Source organism: Silurus aristotelis, assembly GCF_946808225.1.
Source record: "Silurus aristotelis genome assembly, chromosome: 14".
Taxonomy (NCBI): domain Eukaryota; kingdom Metazoa; phylum Chordata; class Actinopteri; order Siluriformes; family Siluridae; genus Silurus; species Silurus aristotelis.
The window spans coordinates 26,046,579-26,066,339 of NC_139587.1; the positions used below are offsets into that span (position 1 = coordinate 26,046,579).

Below are 19,761 nucleotides of genomic sequence, written 5' to 3' on the forward strand. Positions count from 1 at the left end.
TGATTTGGAAAGGCACACACACGTGCACGCGCACACACACATGCATCTATATAAGTTCTAACAGCTCACAATGCAGATCAGAGGGGAAAAAAACAAGCCATGGGTCAGTCCATTTGTGGACCTCAGAAATATTGTTGAACATCTGGAGAAGTCTAGAAAAGTATTTGTGCCACACACAAGTCTTTAAACGTAAGAAGTTTAGAACAACCACTACTCTGGGTAAAGTCTGAGCAACCGAAAAGAAGGGTTTTAGCTAAGAAAAATAACCACGGCCAGGATGATTGCCAATGTGGTTAAATGAGCTCCAGAGATCATTTGTGGAAATGTGAGAAACTTGCAGAAGGTCTGCTATCTTCCAAATTTGCAACAAAAGAAGGTTGGTACATCTGGAGATTTGGAGTTTGATGTGAAAAAATATGTAAATCGCAAACACCTTGTGAATGCGCTGTATCTTGACGAACATCGTAAACCGAGTTGTATGAAACCGCATGTCATGATACATATCTGAATATACAAATTACTGTACATCATTTCCATGTAATCAGATTCAAGCTTGCTTTAAAATGAATACAATTATTAAAATGATTAAATAATAATAAAAAAAAAAAAAAACCTCGTGATTTGAGTCAGACTGTAGTTTAACATCGAGCCACAAGGAGGCACTATTTCTCAGCTCAGTGTGCTGTCTCACAGTACACTTGCAGCAGTTCTGTATTTTTTTTGACCATGTTACTTGTGCTCTTCACTTTAGTACAGTTATAATACTCAGAGTCAATCTGTGTGTCTGAAGATAATAATAACATAGTAATATTGCAGTTTTGTCCTTGAATCTTGACTCAGTCGCATCTACGTGATTCATGTGACCAGACCATGAGATCAAGAAACAGGTCATTCTTCATCATATATAGTTTTTGGTGCAATGTATAGTAGTGTACAGTTTGCGAGACCTCCATCAACATTGATTAAAAGACTGTGGAGGTCCTCATAGAGCTCTAGATTCTCAGCACAGATACATGTAAAAGATTAGTGCAAGCAAAAAAGATGATTAATAATATGTGAATATCATTTTTTATATTTTCTCAGGACGTAGGTCATGTTTGAAGCCACACTTCATCCTTTCCAGGTGGAGTCAAGATCATGTTTATATAGTGTATCAGTCATATATTTCTGAGATTTAACAATAAAGAAAGCAATAAAGTAAAAGCGTCCTAGAAAGCAGATTGAGACGCGTCCCAGACCGATGCAACTTTTTGATTCCCTGCAAAAATTTCTCCACGTGCCCTGGAGAGGGCAGGAAGACAAGTTTTTGTATCCTGAATATATTTATTACTTATTCTAGCCTTTTTATTTACCGTACTACTGATATTATTCCTTGCAAACAGTCAAAATCAAAGTGAATTAGACCAGTGGTTCTCAAACTGGGGGCCGCGGTCCCATGAGTGGCCACCTGATGTCGCTAGTGGGGCCGCATAGAAATTCTATGATTAATCTAGATAAAAACTTTTTTTTTTTTTTTTTTTTTTTTTAAATTTTTTACCTGTATATCAGGATTGTCAACTATGATAAATGTATATAAAACAAAAATAGAAATGTAAAAAAAATATAAATTTTACGCAGCACATCACCAAAACCTCCGTTGATGTACTAGTGTGTTTTATGAAATGTAGAATTTCAAAAATGTTGTATATTCAACATCAGAGAAATAAGACTCCAAACAGAATTGATGTTCCACTATTGTACAGATTCATTAGTTTTTGGTACGATCTAAAAGGTTTAAGTAAAATTGTAAATTGAGGATTCACCCCACACAAGGGGGAATCCTGCTGAAAAAGTTTGAGAACCACTGAATTAAACACCTTCGGATAAACCAAGGACCCTGTTTTGCCCAAAAAAATTTTTTAAACACAATCAAGTGTGCGATTAACATTAACAACCCTTTAATTTTTCTTATTTTTTTGGTTACGTAAATTTACATTTTTCTCATATAACCACTCCAACCCCAGGTCACGTGCTCTGTCCTCTGTCCACGTACTGAAACAGTACTGTGTGTTTGATCACTAAGATGATCCCAGCAGCTTCATCACCTGCTCACCCACACCCAGGAAGTAGATGCCTTGTGCAATCCCAAAGAGCGGGGCGATGACCAGCGCTCGACACGTCGCTCCTTTAAGGAAGGCAGCCGGCCCTTCGCGACTCAGAATGCGCCTGTGAATCCAATCAAAATAAATCAAAAACAATTCACAGCAACATTTTATACACATTATTTCCTGATTATACAGGTATAGATCTTATACCTGACATGTCACATGGCACATTTTTATCCAAAAACTGGTATAAAGCACTTATATATAGACTCATCTCACTCTACACTCATGTGTTGTGTCTCGAGGTGATTAGTAATAATGTATAAATTCTTCGTTACTGCACTTAAGTAACTTCACTATTTACTGACTATTTCAACTTTTTACTTTCACTCATTAAATTTCAACACAAATATCTCTACTTTCTACTTCTTACATTTTTAAAACAGACTCGTCACTTTAGTTTTAATTGATTTGTTTTGGACAGTTTTGGAGATGCTCTGACCCACACGTCTAGACATCACAATTTTGTCTAGACATCACAAACTCGCTCAAATCCTTACACTCGCCCATTTTTTCCTGCTTCTAACATCTACTTTGAGGACAAAACGTTCACTTGCTGCCTAATAAATAAATCCACCCACTAACAGGTGCCATGATGAAGAGATCATCAGTTTTATTCACTTCATCGCTCACATTATAATTTGATAATGTTACACCTGATCGGTTTACATAACAGATCTCCTACTTGATGGAGGATATTCACCGCTTTCACTTATTCACCGATAAATCGATCGATCTTCTTACCGTGTACAGTCAATGATGCCCCGGTAGGAATCTTCTCCCTCCCCCTTCTGCAATGTCTGAAGACGAGTCTTTATGACTGGGGAAGAAACAGAACACAACCATTACCTACAGAATTCAGCCTGTACTCCACATTTAGCATTTAAGTAATATTTCCAATTTTAGGTCCTTTTTAAAATAACATATTTTTGGTCCCTCATATTATACAGCTACAAAAACTGGAAAGATAAACCCTTATATGTGCTTCTTTAAAAACAAAATCCTGCTCATGCTCTATCACATGGGTCTGTATATACGGAGATTAAAGCTGGGATGTGTTTGGGATTTTTTTTTACTCTTTTTTCCTTTTTTTTTTTTTGGTCACAGTGCAAAATGTAAATAAAAACAAAATGCAATTTTTCCTTTTTTTTTTTTTTGCAAATCCCATAAATCCATATTTTTTTCACAATAGAACAAGAAGAAAACATAGATGTTTAAACTGAGAATATATACGATTTTAAGGGGGAAATAAAAGGTGATTTTTAATTAGATGTCTGCAACAGGTCTCCAAATAAATTGGGACAGGGCCATGTTTTCTCCTGTGTAGCCTCACGTCTTCTGTTCGTATACATCTGGGATCTGAGGAGACTGAGAAGTTCATGTCAGAATCTACACCTGTGAGTTACATTTCATAGCTTTTAACCCACCATATAAGTCCTTCATTTCTGAAGAGGATTTCATGAACCACCATGACATGGTATACAAATTTATCTTAAGACTTGATGACTGTTAGGCAAATTATTGGTTATTTGAGCAGACGTGATGAGACTTGGGTAATTAGGCTACTAAGGAGTTTAAATCCAGCCTTTCAAAACGAAACATAAAAAAAAATCTATTGTCCTTCTTCACCTGCCCCGAGCCAGCCTTTAAAACATGCTCTCACATGTCTAAAAAGGATTACACAACATTCTCACGATCACTTCCTTTGTTTATAATGATGGCAGGACTTATGTACACTTAGCCCTTTTAATGTTATGAAGGACAAAGGGAACGCCATCCCTTTGGCTCACTGTCGGAACATAATTCCTCTTTGAATCCTTCTTTGATCTTTTTTAAAAAGGTTACCGACAGGAAAAGAAAAAGCAAGGGATAAAGAGAGTGCACACAGTGATCGTCCACTCTTCTCTGGTCTGAGTCTCACCATCCAGAGGAGTGACCGCCACGGCCGCCACCGAGCCGGCGGCGCATCCCGAAGCGAAAGACTGCAGGAAAGGAGCGCGTTTGTGAGGGAGATCTTCGCTCCGACCCACCGCGTTAAATTTGGCAAAGAGCGGGAAATAGATCATCGAGAACGGCACGTCCCTGCAAAAAGAGAGAAACAAGGAATTTAAACGTTTCTTCTATGACTTTTCTTTGGAAGCTTCAGCAGCGATGCCATTAAGGAAAATGAGATCAGCAGGTTGATAATCGAAATCCTGTTATCTGTCATATACACCGATCAGCCATAACATCAAAACAACCTGCCTGATATCGTGTAGTTACTCTCGTGCCACTTAAACTATTGAGTTGTCTAAGGCCTGGACTTCGCAAGGTATCTGAAGTCCTATAAGCTGCAGTGTAGATTGGACTTTTGTTTACAGATGATTGATTTAGAGTTTGGGGAAGTCTTAAACAATACCAATTAAAAAATTATATATACATACAATATATTATCCGACATTCCCCAGCTGTGAAAAAGTCTGACTTGGTCTTCTGAGTATATATATATATATATATATATATATGTACTGTGTATCAAATAAATTTCACCCATGGGATCGGTGCCATTGTAACGAGAGAATTAATGTGACATTGGTTATAATGTTAAGGCTGATCTCTGTATGTAAACATGCATATCATCATCCATCATAACATCTAAATACTGCAACATAATCCAAAATTTGGAATTTATATTACATTAGAGGTAGAAATAGTAGCTGAATGAATCAGTGAACACTTAAAACCAAACCAATTACAATAAGTTCCTGACAAGTTTTGTTCCAATAGTCCAACAAAGTGAGGTTTATAGACCTTTGACCCAAATAAATATACAATCTAATGCTTAAAAAGCCAAACACAAACACAAAAACACTGAGTGTCAAACCATCGTAAAGACGGATACAAAAACCTCTCAAACAAAGAAACACAGGATCAAACCACGCGCCTTGGAGCAAGCAGCAACACTACCCATTGAACCATTGTGTCAACTGGTATAATTAGTTAAAGGATTTGTGTGTTTCACAATTTAATACACAACTAAATTCGAACAATTATACTGACCGCAAACAACCAGTGCGTTCGACGCTCTAAAGTCACAGTTTCCTTCCAACTGATCAGATACGAGCGTTCAGACTGATGGACGATAAGATAAATAATTAAGGTACACTATATCACTATAATTACACATATTCATTCATTGACATCCAGCACTTTAACAGCTTCATCCAATATGTTTATCCGCATGTTTTTAGTCAAGCGAGGAAACCAAACAACACGGAAGAAACCCATTTAAATGCAGAGAGAACTTTTCCATACAGACAATCTGGGACAAACCCCTGACCCTGACGTCGTCCAGCAGTAAGTGTAGCATTCACCTTTCATGATTCAAATCTCAGTACAATCAAAAGACGTTATGAGTCTAAAGGTGTCCGACCTGAGCAGAGTGGCCCCTGTGCCCTTGTAGAGGCCCTGGAGGCCCTGCGTTCTCAGCAGCTCCAGCGTGATGGCAGTGGCCGAGCGACGTACTGTAGTGTGGGAAGAAGACGCCAGAGACGGCGATGAGGCAGGAGCAGAGGCTGACACGGATCTCTGCGCCGCTGTAGAGATAAACGCAGTGTATTTGTGAGTAACATAACATGTACCTTGAACACCGGGCCAGCGCTAGCTATAGGTAGAGCAGGCAATTGCCTAAGGCCTTGATCATGGAGGTGTGGCCTCTATTACTGTAACAAACCTATATATTCACCATGGATCACGCCATCCTCATCTCTCGTCTTTAACATGTTGTTGGTCTGCAGGGTGCAGTACTAAATTGGTTCTCTTCATACCTCACTAACAGAACTTTTTCAGTAATGCTGGATGATCATTCTTCCTCGGTTGCTCCTCAGTCATCTGGTGTGCCCCAAGGATCTATTCTTGGTCCTATTCTGTTCTCACTCTATATGCTGCCACTTGGTCAACTCATCTCCAATCATAATGTTCAATTTCATTTCTATGCTGACGACCGCCAGATCTATCATCCTGTGATTCAGAGTAAACGTTCTGCATTGGACCCTCTCCATAGATGCCTTTAGGACGTTAAACAATGGCTTTCCCAGAACTTCCTTCATCTAAATGAAGAAAAGACTGAGTACATCCTGTTTAGCTCGGACTTACCCAGCAGTTCTCGGAGTTTTGGTCCTCTTACACCTCAGTTTGCACCTACCGTGTGTAACCTGGGTGTTATTTTTGACCAAAGTATGCACTTCGATAAGCAGATCAGTGCAGTAGTGAAGGCGAGCTTTTATCAGCTAAGGCTCCTCAGCAAGGTCAAATCATTCTTGTCCAAAGCTGACCTTGAAAAAGCTATACATGCCTTCATCAGCTCGAGGATTGACTATTGTAATGCCCTTTACACTGGACTTAACCAATCACTTTTAAATCGGCTCCAAATGGTACAAAACGTGGCAGCTCGTCTTCTCACCAACACCTCCAAGTGCTCCCACATCACCCCTGTCCTCCGCTCGCTTCATTGGCTTCCGGTGCGGTTTAGGGTGGAGTATAAGGTCCTGCTGTTTGTGTTCAAGGCAATCAATGATCTGGCCCCACCATACCTCGCCGATTTATTAAAGGTCTACCAACCAGCCAGAACTCTCCGCTCCTCAGGACTTACCTCTCTGGTTGTTCCAAAATGCAAGTATAAAAAGTTTGGAGGCCGGTCATTTGCTGTCCAGGGACCAATGCTGTGGAATGCACTTCCAGCACACATACGATGCATCACTGAGTATTTTTAAATCGCAGTTGAAAACTCATTTATTCAGACAAGCTTTTAACACGTAGCCCTGAATTAACTGCTATTTTATGTTCATTGTGTCTTATTTTTTATTTTCTTAAGTATTTATTTATTTTTTAATATATTACTTTTTAATAAAATTTGTATTTTATTTTTAATATTTATTTTTTGCTTTACTGGAAAGCGCCTTGTGCTCCTGTTGGTGGTTGTAATGCGCTTTATAAATAAAGTTTGATGATGATTGATTGACCAATCAAGATAGGCATCGTGAGGCTTGGCTCTTTTTCCAATGGATATTAACTGTCACTCAACTGAAGTGGAACCAGTTAATATCACTGCTCGGAAGAATCCAAAGTCCAGAACTGACTCTGCTTTAACATATGCCCTTATCCAGAGCAACTTAGGGTTGGATGTCACTGATATAATGAGCTGATGAGTGTGGTGTTGGGATTTGAACTCATGACCTGATTTCCCCAATTTCGCCATTTACACAGACACCTTTATAGAGAGCGACTTTTATATAATTTAGTCAAAAAGGGCAGTTTAGCTCTGTGCTGGAATTTGAACTCAGTAGTTGAATTGTTAATAAAACACAATAAAATATGTGTATCAATAAAACAATAATAATCTTGGGTAGACTCGTGACTCACCCAACCTTCCAGCGTCCTGCAGCTGGATTTTCAGCATCTCCATCGGGGTGGTGACCACCACCTGACACGTTCCTGCCCCACAGCCTGCAAGGATCTCGCCCCATAAAGGCAGCTTTCTTTAAACCACACAAACACGTGACCTGGTCAGCAGATCTCTAAAGTACATCAGTGTCTGATTAATCAAGACCCGATCTTCACCACCAATAAGTAAAGCTTGAATGAAGTCATTCAAGCAAAATATCGCTTTTTTGTGATTTAGACTCTTTGACCAGTGATGTTTATTGAGTGACAGACCCGTCCTTGGAGAGCTTTTGTCTGAAGACGTCATTGGCTGCGAGTTTTATTGCTTTCTCCGGGGTTACAAGGGTGAGGTTCACTGCAGCACCTGGAAAAGTTGGAGAACAAGTGTGAACGCTCGAAGAGTCTTTTTTTTTTTTCTTTTCTATGAAATACAGTTTTATGGGATGTGCTGTTATGGGAGAAGGTTTGCTCCATGCCATCTGAGTGCTGAGTAATTAATTTGCTGAGTAATGCATTGAATCAGTGGAAAGTTTGTGGAAATAACGGCAGCAGAAAACACAGGGTTAACGGTGAGAGGAAACTGTACCTCGATACATCCCAAAGTAGCCTTCTGTCCTAATGGTCTTGGTCAAACAGTCGAACCTTTACAGCAAAAAAAACAAAAAACAAAACAGATTTCTGTGGAATTAGCAAATAATCTGAGAGTCTTGACGCACAAAAATGTAAATATTGTCATTTCTACCAGTTTGTTAAATCTGTCAGACCACAATCACTTTTATTTTTCATATTTAATCTGTTCAAATGCGAGACTTTATCTACTTTAACATGAGTAGAAATTTAAAAGGAGGAGGTTTTTACTGTTACTGGAGTCATAATTAATCAGGGGATTAGAACTTTTACTAAGGTACAAGATTGATGTTCTCAGTGGTGGACGAAATTCACAAAACATGTGCTTGAGCTATAGTTTTTCTCAGTTGCTTTGGAGTGTTTGTGAAGCGACCAATAATCAACCAGTTCTTTAAAACAGGTCAAAGGTGAATCTGGTGAACCTTTAATTTGAGAGTGAATACAGACAAAACACAGAATTATACATTCTGAAAATGGATCAACAACTAAGAAACGAACGAACACCAGTACAGTACAGTAAACGTGTGAATTCTGTCCGGTGTCTTGCAATCAATATAAATCAAATATACAACAAATAAATACATTTTTGCTGCTGGAATTCAAAGATGCCAAACAGAAGGAGGTCAAATTTTGTGCATTTTCAGTCACTGTGATCCAAACCGTAGTTTACATCAAGAAATCCTGAAACTGTGCAGCGTCATACTGAGAACAACACTAAACATTCTGATGATTCTGTTTATAAACAATAACATAAGGGATTTTTCATTCTGATGGAAATGAAATGTTCATTTAACACAAATAATAACTTTTGAATGATGAACGAAGGATTTGGGGAAAAATGAAGGCTTTTGCAATAAATCCATTGTTTTGTGCTGTTTGTACAAATTGTTTTGAGAAATGCTCTTACTGGTTTGGAAATATTAAGGATGATTTGAGAAAAGCTTCAAAGCAACTGAGAAAAAACTGTAAAGCAAATAAGTAAAGGATTCGGCAGAATTTAAGGATTCGCCAAAAATCCGGGCCTGTTAGTACATGTATGTGAAAAAAACAAAACAAACAATAAAAAAAAATAATAATAATCTCTCGTTTTATTTTTATTTGAATCTAAATTGCTGATTTTGTTCAATAATAATGCTGTTTCTCTATAATAAGCTATAAGTTTAATAAGTAAATCGTTAATTCCCATCAGATTCATAAAGACAAATAAAATTGCTAACAAATCTAATCCCTATTCTGATGAGCATGAACTCGATCCTAATCATTCAAACTAAAAAACAAAAATAAATTCACATGTGAGGTTTTTTTAATAGCTACTTGCTTATTCTGCAATTTCAGAGTCATATAACCGTAGACTTCTCAACCATTACACTTCCAATATGTGTCTCAGGGACTATAGTTACACTTTTGGAACTGAATAATGAAGTAAAGTAAAGATGAAATTCTCAGTATCTCTGGTATTCAGCAGTACCACTCCTCTAACCCACTTCTAAATAAAGGCCCATAAATGGACACATGACTCAGAGCTCCCAGTGAAACACAGCAACAACAAAAAAATCCCTTTCTTTTAGAACCATGTGCTGGAAAAAAAAAGTGCCTCAAGCATGGCATCGAGCCTTTTTCTCTTCACTCACTTAGGTATTCACACGGATTCTTATGTAAGTCACAGAGGAAGGAGAAAGACGTCAGAAAAATAGCACCCCAGCTACGAATCTGCTCTCTTAATGCTACAGGCAGCATGCTAGCTCGCTGTTGCTAGCCAAACAACAAACACTGAAAAACAAGAAGTTTAATGTGGAGGCTGGAGCTGATTTCTGTCTAAATCAAAAAGCACGTGATAATCTCTAGCAGAATGGACCGACGCCCAAACCGTCCAGTCGGAAAATATAAACACAGATGAATGCATCCCATGTGCACTTTCTGTCATCTGGTTTTGAAGCGGCCATGTGTGAGTTTTAAAGCAGGAAACTGCAACTGGAAAAACAAAACAAAACAAAACAGCACTGTTTCAAATTTTGTTCTGGTTTAAAGTAAAGCTCATTCCAAGTTCCAAATGTTCACTGTTGTTACAGTGGTGCAGGTTTTCTGACTGTTTATTCGTAGAAAAATGTGTAGCATCGAGATGTATGAGAAGATTCAATGTTCATTGAGATGTTTCTCAGCGATGATTTTAAACCTTTCTTTTGTCCTTGACTGTATTTTGCAAGATCCTAAAAATGTAAAGGTACACTTGTTCGTACCGAATTATTTCGGGACAGGACTCATGTGCATCGTACCGAATGCAATCCTTGTTTTATGTGTGAAACATAGTTAAAATCTGAGTTATCTCACATATTAACATATTAAGTGGTGTACCACAAGTTTGTTTAGGCTCCGCCTCACACTTTGAGCGCAGTGTCACTGTGGCTACTGGATCCGCACCGGAAACTCGATTTGTACTGCATTTGTGCAAAAACTCAGATTTTTTGTTCTGCGCATGCGTGAAATCGTCACCACTTCCTGTCATCGCCGACGTTTTTACGACAGTATAGCGATATGGATTCTTTTGCATTTCATGTAGAGCTTCAAGAATTTCTCTTCGAAGGAGAAAATCTTTCTAGTTCCACATATCGAGGGAATGGATATATGAATGAAGGATGGAAGAAATTATTTTGAATACATTCTTCTTTCGGCTTCTCCCATTAGGGGGCGCCACAGCGGCTCATCTGTCTCCACATCCCCCTGTCCTCTTCATCTGCCTCTTTCACACCAACTACCTGCAGGTCTTCCTTCACCACATCCATAAACCTCCTCCTTGGTCTTCCTCTTTTCCTTCCTGGTGGCTCCATCCTCAGTATTCTCCTACTGATATACCCCATGTCTCTCCTCTGCACATGTCCAAACCATCTCAATCTCACCTCTCTCACCTTGTCTCCAAAATGTCCTACATGCGCTGTCTCATGTAAACTCATTTTTAATGCTGTCCATCGTCGTCACTCCCAATGAACATCTCAACATCTTCAGCTCTGCTACCTCCAAATTAATTGATTGATTAATTGATAAACGGATTTCGGAGCAGTGCAGGTGACGTGATCCAATGTGTGAACTCATGAATTCCAATTTGCATACAGACAGTGGCCTTCGTCAAATATCTTCTCTCCCGATTCTCAGTCATGGATTCTCAGTGATGGTCTCAGGGGTTCTTCAGAAGTTTCTGAAAGTGCACCAAGGAAATTTTTTACGCTTCCCTTTTTGACTGTAGCCTTTCAGACGCCATCCTTTGATACGAAATTTGAATCCGTCTGCTTGCTTTGACAACCAAATTTCCTTGGCGCACCCACATAAACTTCTGACGGTTTGTCTAGGCCATCTCTTAGCTGGTGATGTCTCAGATCTCAAATCTTGTTGATCTCAAAGGTCTCAGAAGACAAGAACCTCTATTCCATCACTGCCTTCGAGGTCATGGAGTATTTTCCTCCTCATCGTTCTTTCACATTAGCATGTGAGACGACCAAACACTTGTGCCATCATTTCACTGTGCAGTATAAGGAATGATAATGAATGGAAAGGAAGCAAATTCATCTACACTACAGTTATCCAAGGAAATGTCTGAGGAAACAAAATCTTCGACTGACTTGTTACGGGTGGTGCAGAAGATGCACGTGAAAATATAAATTTTTAGGTTTTGTGTACGTTTCGATACACAGATGAATGAGAGAAATGTATTTTTATGACTGAAGAAGAAAGCGTGCTGTGGTGAAGAGAAACACTCACATCCCGCTGTAGACTCGAGCACCCTGCTGATTCTGGAGGCGGGTCTTCGCCAAATCGATGGGGAACACGCAGGTAACGCCCACCAGCCCGGCCACGCCCCCATTGATCAGCTTAGCAGGGAGACTGTAAATGACAGGAAACACAAACACACAGGAAGCAATCAGGATTTACTAGAAGTAGATAGATAGATAGATAGATAGATAGATAGATAGATAGATAGATAGATAGATAGATAGATAGATAGATAGATAGATAGATAGATAGATAGATAGATAGATAGATAGATAGATAGATAGATAGATAGATAGATAGATAGATCGATCGATCGATCGATCGATCGATCGATCAAAAGACCTACCAGACTTTCTGTTCCGCCATCCTTCCTCTTCTCTTCACCTTCTTCTTTCTCTGTCACACACTGGGTCTAAGGTGTGAGAACCAACCTTTTGGTAGGTGGCACTAATAGGATCCTTCACACATACACAAAACACTCACACACTCTTTTACACTCTCTCACACACTAATGCTGTAGGCAAGTGGTTCAGAAGGTGTGTGTGGTAATTCTATTCATCTCGTCAGCACCTGGGAGGAAAAGAAACGATCTCCAGATGAGGATGAACTGTTTTATAAGACTCAGTGCTGTATGTCAGATTCCTTCAGATTTTATCAAACAGTTTTTCTCAATTGCTAAAACACTAAACCCTATTGTCTGAACCAAATGCTCAGTTGCCTGAACCCACTGATTGAATCAATCACTCTTTTGGCAAAACCATAAGAACTTTTCACCTGTTTAGACACAACTTGCCAACACATTTTCATTGTGATGCACCCGTGCTGCATAATGGTGAGCACAGGTGACAAAAGTCAAACACAATTAAAGCACAGGTGTCACCACTTGAAAACAACAACTCAAAATTGATCACACTTTTGGCTAATGATGTGAGGGAACATATACAGTAAGCCAGTTCAGAGAGCACTGGTTTGTGAGACCCTACAATGGATAGAAATCTGAGAGGAAGAGTTTGTGTGAGAGGAGGACGAGGTGGTCAGCGAAGACAAAGAAAAGTAATATCTGATGAAATCAGAGCTACTGTGATTGACCATGTTCTTGTCCATGGTATGAGCATGAGGGAGGCTGGAAAAAGGGTACAACCAAACATCAGTAGATTCACTGTGTCCACCATAATCCGAAGATTTAGAGAAGAGAACAGGTAATTACCCTTTTTTGACATTATAGTACAGTATGTAAATGTTGACAGCAATGATGAGGTGAACCAATAAGCATCAGTTCGGTCTTGTCACTGTTCAGACAAAGATAATTTTTCGACATCCATTTCTTAATCTCAGTAAAACATTGAGAGAGAAAAGACACAGGCATATTGACATCAGGTTTAGAATGTATATAGATCTAAGTGTCATCGGCATAAAAGTGATAGTTAAGACCAAGTGATTTTAAAAGCTGGCCAAATGGATAAATGTAAATACTAAAAAGTAATGGGCCCAAAACCGATCCCTGAGGAACACCAGATTGCACCACACCAACCTTAGACTTGCAATCACCCATCACAACAAACTGCTTACGGTCAGAAAGGTAGGACTTAAACCATTCTAATGCAGATTCAGAAACCCCAAAGATAGTCTCTAAGCGGTTAATTAAAATTGCGTGATCTATGGTGTCAAAAGCGGCACTAAGATCCAGAAGAATCAATATAGATAGACGGCTGGAATCAGAAGCCATTAACAAATCATTAGTGACCTTAACTAACGCCGTTTCAGTGCTGTGAAGTTTACGGAAGCCAGACTGAAGTGGCTCAAAAAGATCATGTTGATCGTGTCCTCAAGCACAACAGACTGCGCATGAAACAGCTATACAGAGTGCCCTTTGATCGCAACTCAGACAGAGTCAGAGAGCAAAGATTCCAGTATGTACAGGTTACACATTCAAAGTTGATTACTCTAAGTAGTGATTTACTGTAGTGGCCTAAATCACTTTTTCTGTATCACTCACAAAACTATATCTATTTCTACAGAGGGTTCTTCAACTGGATGCAATGGAAAGACCAGATGAATACGTGTACATGGATGAAGCTGGGTTTAATCTCACCAAAAGGAGAGGGAGAGGCCGTAATGTGATTGGCCATCGGGCCATTGTTGGTGTTCCTGGGCAGCGTGGTGACAATGTCACATTATGTGCTGCCATCAGCAATCATGGGGTTGTCCACCATCATGCCAACCTGGGGCCCTACAACACTCACCAGCTCCTCATTTTTCTCAATCCCACGCGAGATGCTCTGTTGGGGCAGCAGGATGACCATCCCATCTATGTTGTTGTTTGGGACAATGTGAGTTTTCACAGAGCCCTCCAGGTTAGAGAGTGGTTCAATATGAACCAAGATTTTATCAATCTTTGCCTTCCACCGTGCTCCCCTTTCCTAAACCCCATTGAGGAATTCTTCTCCTCATGGCGGTGGAAGGTATATGAACGCCAACCTTACACCAGGGTACATCTCCTGCATCGGACTTGCTTATGGTGACATAGGTGTTGAGGCATGCCAAGCCTGGATACGGCATGCCAGGTTTTTTTTCCCCCGTTGCCTGGCCAGACAAAATGTGGCCTGTGATGTGGATGAAGTTCTGTGGCCTGACCCAGTATGGAGACATGATGCTGTGGCTGAGTAATGCGCTTATTTATATATTTTTGTACTTTATTTTTACATGGGCTTACTGTACACAAGTGGCAAACGCATAAGATTTCTGTTTGTTTTTACAAGTGCTATGTGTAAATGCACAAGATTTGACAACATAGTTCAGTTTTGAGCACAGATTGAACTGTTTTGAGGTGAAAGTTTGGTTTTGCAAGAAGAGTCTGAGGTTTTGTGAATGTAGCTTGAGAATTGGGTTTTGTGTTCACAGTTTAGAGAAAAGGAGAGCAGCTTTCAAGAAATGTGTCTTAGCAATAGAGAAAAACTGTAATGCAGATTTGAGTCTGTCTGTCTGTCTGTCTGTCTGTCATCTACCTACCTACCTACCTACCTAACTACCGTGGAACTAGGTACTTTCGCCGGCCTAGGGGACGCCAAAAAGCGTTGAGATAACCGATGATCGAGACAAACAAAAACCAATATGGCGGCAATATATTAACGTGCTTAAAATTTCTTTATGTAAATGATGTGCGTTATTAAATGAGAATGTGCATGCACGTGTTTTTGGAGTTTTTTTGGGGGGCGTGGCAGGGTGATTTCTGACATAATCGACGTTAAGTGGCAAATTTGCCCCCCCCTTGTGCTCGAAATATTAGGGTTCGGCGACATAAAGGAATCGACAGAACCAATTAAAAAATGCTAAGACAAAGCGAGAATTTGGCGGTTCCACTTCAGAAACGTCGACTTGGACCAATTGTAAGGACGTTTCACTATCTGGTGTGTGCTGATCAGGAGATTGTACTTGCCCCAGCGTTAAAGGATTCAGAACACTCAAATTTTACTGGGTTTATGATTGATCGTGTGTGACGTGATTCTTGCTGTCATCTGCTAGCTGCTGTTCAGTAGGTTGCGTGATGTCACATGACAACTGCTGCTCAGCGTTCTGGCTCTTGATGGAAAACGGTGCACTGTGATGTCACAGAGGTAACATATCATGAACTGTGACTCTCCCTCTAGTGGTGAAGCGTGGAAATACAACTGAATGAGAATCCTTTCCTACACTGCCACCCCCAAATATGCACAGCGTCGTATTTGTCTCTAAATCCAGGTCTGTTATTATTATTATTATTATTATTATTATTATTATTATTATTATTATTATTATTTCAGAATAATAATTTCAGAAATTTTTTTATTATAAAAAAAAATTTATACAAAAATAATGTATACATTTCTTATTCAAATATAACTTTTTTTATACCCTTCTTACACAATCGATTTACATTTTCACATCATATTTATTTAATTATATTCATTATTCATTTATAATGAAGGTACCGATGAATACAATTGTACACAAAATGATGAAATCCAAATAATGTATTAATATTATAATATTAAAATATTCCCTGCCCAATACGCAACATTTACTTCTTGTGAACTAGTTGATATTTATGCACATAATCATGAATAATTACGCTGCTTTCTGATCCCTTTTGAATTATTTTATCTTTATTACTGTGAAATTTATTCAATAATATTAAATCGATGAATTGTTAATTCTTACCTTAATTACACATAAACCCAAGTGTAATTCATGAGGAAGAAAAAAGTGATTGTATAATACGCTCTCAGATTATATGTCCAAAAGTATTGGCGCACCTCGACTTTTCCATCCATATGTGGTTCTTCTCCGAACTGTACCCATTGCCATTGTTACTGTTTTTGGTTTGTTAGACATCATTATTTTTTATTTATATTTGCACTATACCACTTTATAATTATCTAATGTACCGTATTTTATCATATCATCTCAATAATTTTTTTTATTTTCTAATATTTTCTTCTATTTTATTTATAGTCTCTTTTAATCTAATGCACACATTTCTGAGCGGCTGATCAGGTTTACATTTCACTCAAGTTGTGTTTTGTATATCACTATGTTAATTAGGTTGTGTCTCTACCACCCTTCACTTGAACAACCATGAAGATATACTTTACATGGGTTGAAGTGGAGTTCGTGAACAGCTTTGGTATGAATGTGAACGTTGACGACACCCCAGGTATCCTCACCTCACCTACATAAAAAAAAAATGTCCTCCAATGAATCTCCAGAAATCTCCACAAAATCTAGAACATCTTTCAAGAAAATTGGAGCTGATTCTAACAGTAAATGTGGAATAAGATGTTCAAAAAGAAGCACATACTAATGTTATGGTCAAGTGTGGACCAGCTTTTGTCCATATAACGTGTCTCAGTGTTCTGTAGGTTTTAAAGACCATTTGAAGCAGCTTTAATCCTGCAGCTAAAAGGTTTACGATACAGGAAAAGGTGAGCTCAGGGAACGTGGGCCTTAAGAACAGCGCCTGCTTCCTGTCCGTCAATAACAGAGGAAGATGATGACGGGCAAAAACACAAACTAGTAACACAATCCCTCTGGCCATCTCTGACTGCTGATCAGTGATTATATAACAAGATAAGACATGTTTTTCAAGTGCGTTACACACTTTTTTACATGTGTACCTTATAATTCTGTTGCTTTGATTTGACCCTAAAATGTACCATAACATTAAATTCAACATCACTACCGTTTTTTTTCGGGGTTTTTTTTGTGAGGTCTATTCATCCTTCTCTCATTTCTCATCTTTCTCTTATTCTTCTCTATCACATGTGAATCTCGTTTTTCTTCTAATCCCTTATTTTTACCCGCAGGGCAAATACCCCCTTTTCTATAACACTTTCTTCAAAAGAATACATACCGGTTTGAGAACTCACCTTGTTTTGGAGTGTCTCACTATTCTTGCTCTGTTTCTTTCTTTTTCTCTCGTTTTTTTTTTTTTTTTTAACATGAACACATCCTTCTCTGTCTCTTTTAGTCCCACTTTTCCTCTTTGTGGAGCTCTGGTAGCATTCTGGGCATGTCTTTTTTTCTCTCCACTCACTCTTCTTCCTTTTACACTCATCTGGTGCCAAACTGCAAAGCGGCCTATCCCTCTCTTTCTCTCTCTCACACACTCTTTTGCTCCCTCCTTCTCCCTACTTTTTGCTTTCTCTCTCCCTCCCTCTCTCCCATTCTCTTTCTGTCCTCCTTCTCACTTTCCCCTCTTTCTCTACATCTCTCTCTACCTCTATCTTTCTTTCCCACCCTCTCTTTTCCCTGTGCTGCTTTTCCTACACCTCTCTCTCTCTCTCTCTCTCTCTCTCTCTCTCTCTCTCTCTCTCTCTCTCTCTCTCTCTCTTTTACTACCATGTTCTCTCTCTCTCTCTCTTTCTTGTTCCCTCCATCGCTCCCTCCTCACTTCCCTCCTCTCTCTCCACCCTGCACACAAACTTTCCTCAACGCTCAAACAGACTGTTTCATTCCTACATTCATGTGATGATTGTTGTTCTTACCTCTACTGCTACATCCAGACGGAGACTGGAATTGATTTCTCCATCTGTCTTTCTTCAACATTTTTAAATAATGTGTGCAGCAACCATGAGAGAGGGATAGGAAGAGGGTAGAGAGAGGGGGAGAGCGAGAAAAAGAGAGAGAGAGAGAGAGAGAGAGAGAGAGAGAGAGAGAGAGAGAGAGAGAGAGAGAGAGAGAGAGAGAGAGAAAGACGACAAAGCCAGACGCCACACATGGGCTGTTACACAAACACCAGCTTTGTGTCCCTGCACACAAGTCCCTCCCTTTTCTAATGACACACACACACACACACACACACACACACACACACACACACACACACACACACACACACACACTTTTACACTAATGAAACTTGACACCACACACACACACACACACACACACACACACACACACACACACACACACACACACACACACACAAAATTCTTATCCTGCACAATAACCACAGATTTAGGAATTCAGGAACTTTTATTGCAGTACTTGAGAGGAATTTGGACTTTAATGAATGAATATTTTATTCATCATTATTTATTATATCATTATTATATTATTAAATCATTATTTATTATTCAATATTTTTGTTGAAATTAAATTTGTTCAGAAAATCAAGAAACATAATTTTAACATTCATAAACATTACATTTATCAAACACAGATAGATAGATAGATAGATAGATAGATAGATAGATAGATAGATAGATAGATAGATAGATAGATAGATAGATAGATAGATAGATAGATAGATAGATTGACAAAATTGACACAGTTGACATTTAAATAGCTAGTTTTGTTTTGCTATATTTGCTAGTGCAGCATTTATTTAAACTTTGAGGCAAATTCTAGGCGTCTAAGTTACAGGACGTTCTCGCCATTTCTTTGCTAGTCGTGCAGGATAAGTAAAAAAAAAAAAAAACTTTACTTTAGTATTTCATGGCTTGGTAAGGATTTGACTTCATACCTAATGCATAATACGGTATATGCACAAAAGTTTGTGGACCCATGAACATAATTCTGGTATGTTTTTTTTTAACAACCCATTCCACATTTCTTCTTCATTTCTTGTCATATTACGCTCCAGTCATCTGGAAAGATTTTCCACTAGATGTTGTGGAGATTTGTGTTAATTCATCTGTAAGGAAGGTAGTAAAGTCAAGTACTGATGTAGAGAAGGAGGCCTGAGGTGCAGTCAGCGTTCCAATTCATCACAATGGGGCTAAAGCAGGCCACTCAAGATCTTACACTCCAGCCTATGTAAAGTTTATCTTCATGGAGCTGGCTTTTTGCTCAGGGACATTGTGATGCTGGAACAGGTTTGGGTCTCCTAGTTGAAAGTGAAGGGGAAAATGTCATGCTACCACCTTTAAAGACATCCTACACAATTGTGTGACTCCAACTTTATGGTAAAAATTTTTTGGGAAGGAACCAAATATACAGGTGGAAAAGTGTTAAAATACCTTTGGCCATAGTGTATATGTACAGTTTCTTTGTACTTTTTACTATTGGAAGGAAAAGTGATGAGGTCCAAATGAGTGCGTAGAAGACGAAGCTTTATAAACACCACAGAGTTGCATATAAACCAATGGAGATTAAATATATATACATCTGTTCATCCCATGTACATACAGTATGACTTACACATGTTGGAAATAAACATCTTACAGAAACCGTTACCATAGCAACAATTACGCCTTCGTCTTTGTTCCGGTGAAGCTCGTTTTTAATCAGTGTAAGCTGTTATTAGCTTTCATGGATCTCTTCA

At 38.9% G+C, this 19,761-nt stretch overlaps 1 protein-coding gene and 1 long non-coding RNA gene across 7 annotated transcripts; one reads left to right on the forward strand and one right to left on the reverse strand.

Annotated features, from left to right (window-relative positions):
* Positions 1 to 620: 620 nt before the first annotated feature.
* Positions 621 to 18,199, reverse strand: slc25a18 (solute carrier family 25 member 18). Of its 6 annotated transcripts, none has more exons than XM_083561140.1 (11): positions 16,792 to 16,931; positions 16,586 to 16,662; positions 12,301 to 12,366; positions 11,943 to 12,065; positions 8,152 to 8,207; positions 7,839 to 7,929; positions 7,545 to 7,660; positions 5,557 to 5,719; positions 4,066 to 4,226; positions 2,889 to 2,964; positions 621 to 2,205 (listed from the first exon to the last, which is right to left on the reverse strand). In XM_083561140.1, the coding sequence occupies exons 3-11, from the start codon at positions 12,318 to 12,320 to the stop codon at positions 2,058 to 2,060; spliced, it is 954 nt and encodes a 317-aa protein (XP_083417266.1). In that variant the 5' UTR covers positions 12,321 to 12,366; positions 16,586 to 16,662; positions 16,792 to 16,931; the 3' UTR covers positions 621 to 2,057. The 6 variants fall into 6 exon arrangements, with proteins under 6 accessions (XP_083417266.1, XP_083417263.1, XP_083417268.1 ...); XM_083561137.1 differs by having other exon boundaries at positions 12,301 to 12,524; XM_083561142.1 differs by lacking the exons at positions 16,586 to 16,662; positions 16,792 to 16,931 and adding an exon at positions 17,978 to 18,199.
* Positions 3,210 to 8,500, forward strand: LOC310737033. The gene is made up of 3 exons (XR_014536736.1): positions 3,210 to 5,134; positions 5,331 to 5,847; positions 7,255 to 8,500. It is a non-coding gene; the product is annotated as an uncharacterized lncRNA (long non-coding RNA).
* Positions 18,200 to 19,761: the final 1,562 nt, after the last annotated feature.

Excerpts from the sequence above, each read along its gene's own strand:
- slc25a18 (XM_083561142.1), bottom strand. The coding sequence starts at position 12,320 with ATGGCGGAACAGAAAGTCTG. Across the intron at positions 2,965-4,065 it reads GGCGGTCACTCCTCTGGATG|TCATAAAGACTCGTCTTCAG; the intron begins GTGAGACTCAGA and ends TTTCTTCCCCAG. Across the intron at positions 2,206-2,888 it reads GGCATCATTGACTGTACACG|GCGCATTCTGAGTCGCGAAG; the intron begins GTAAGAAGATCG and ends TTGGATTCACAG.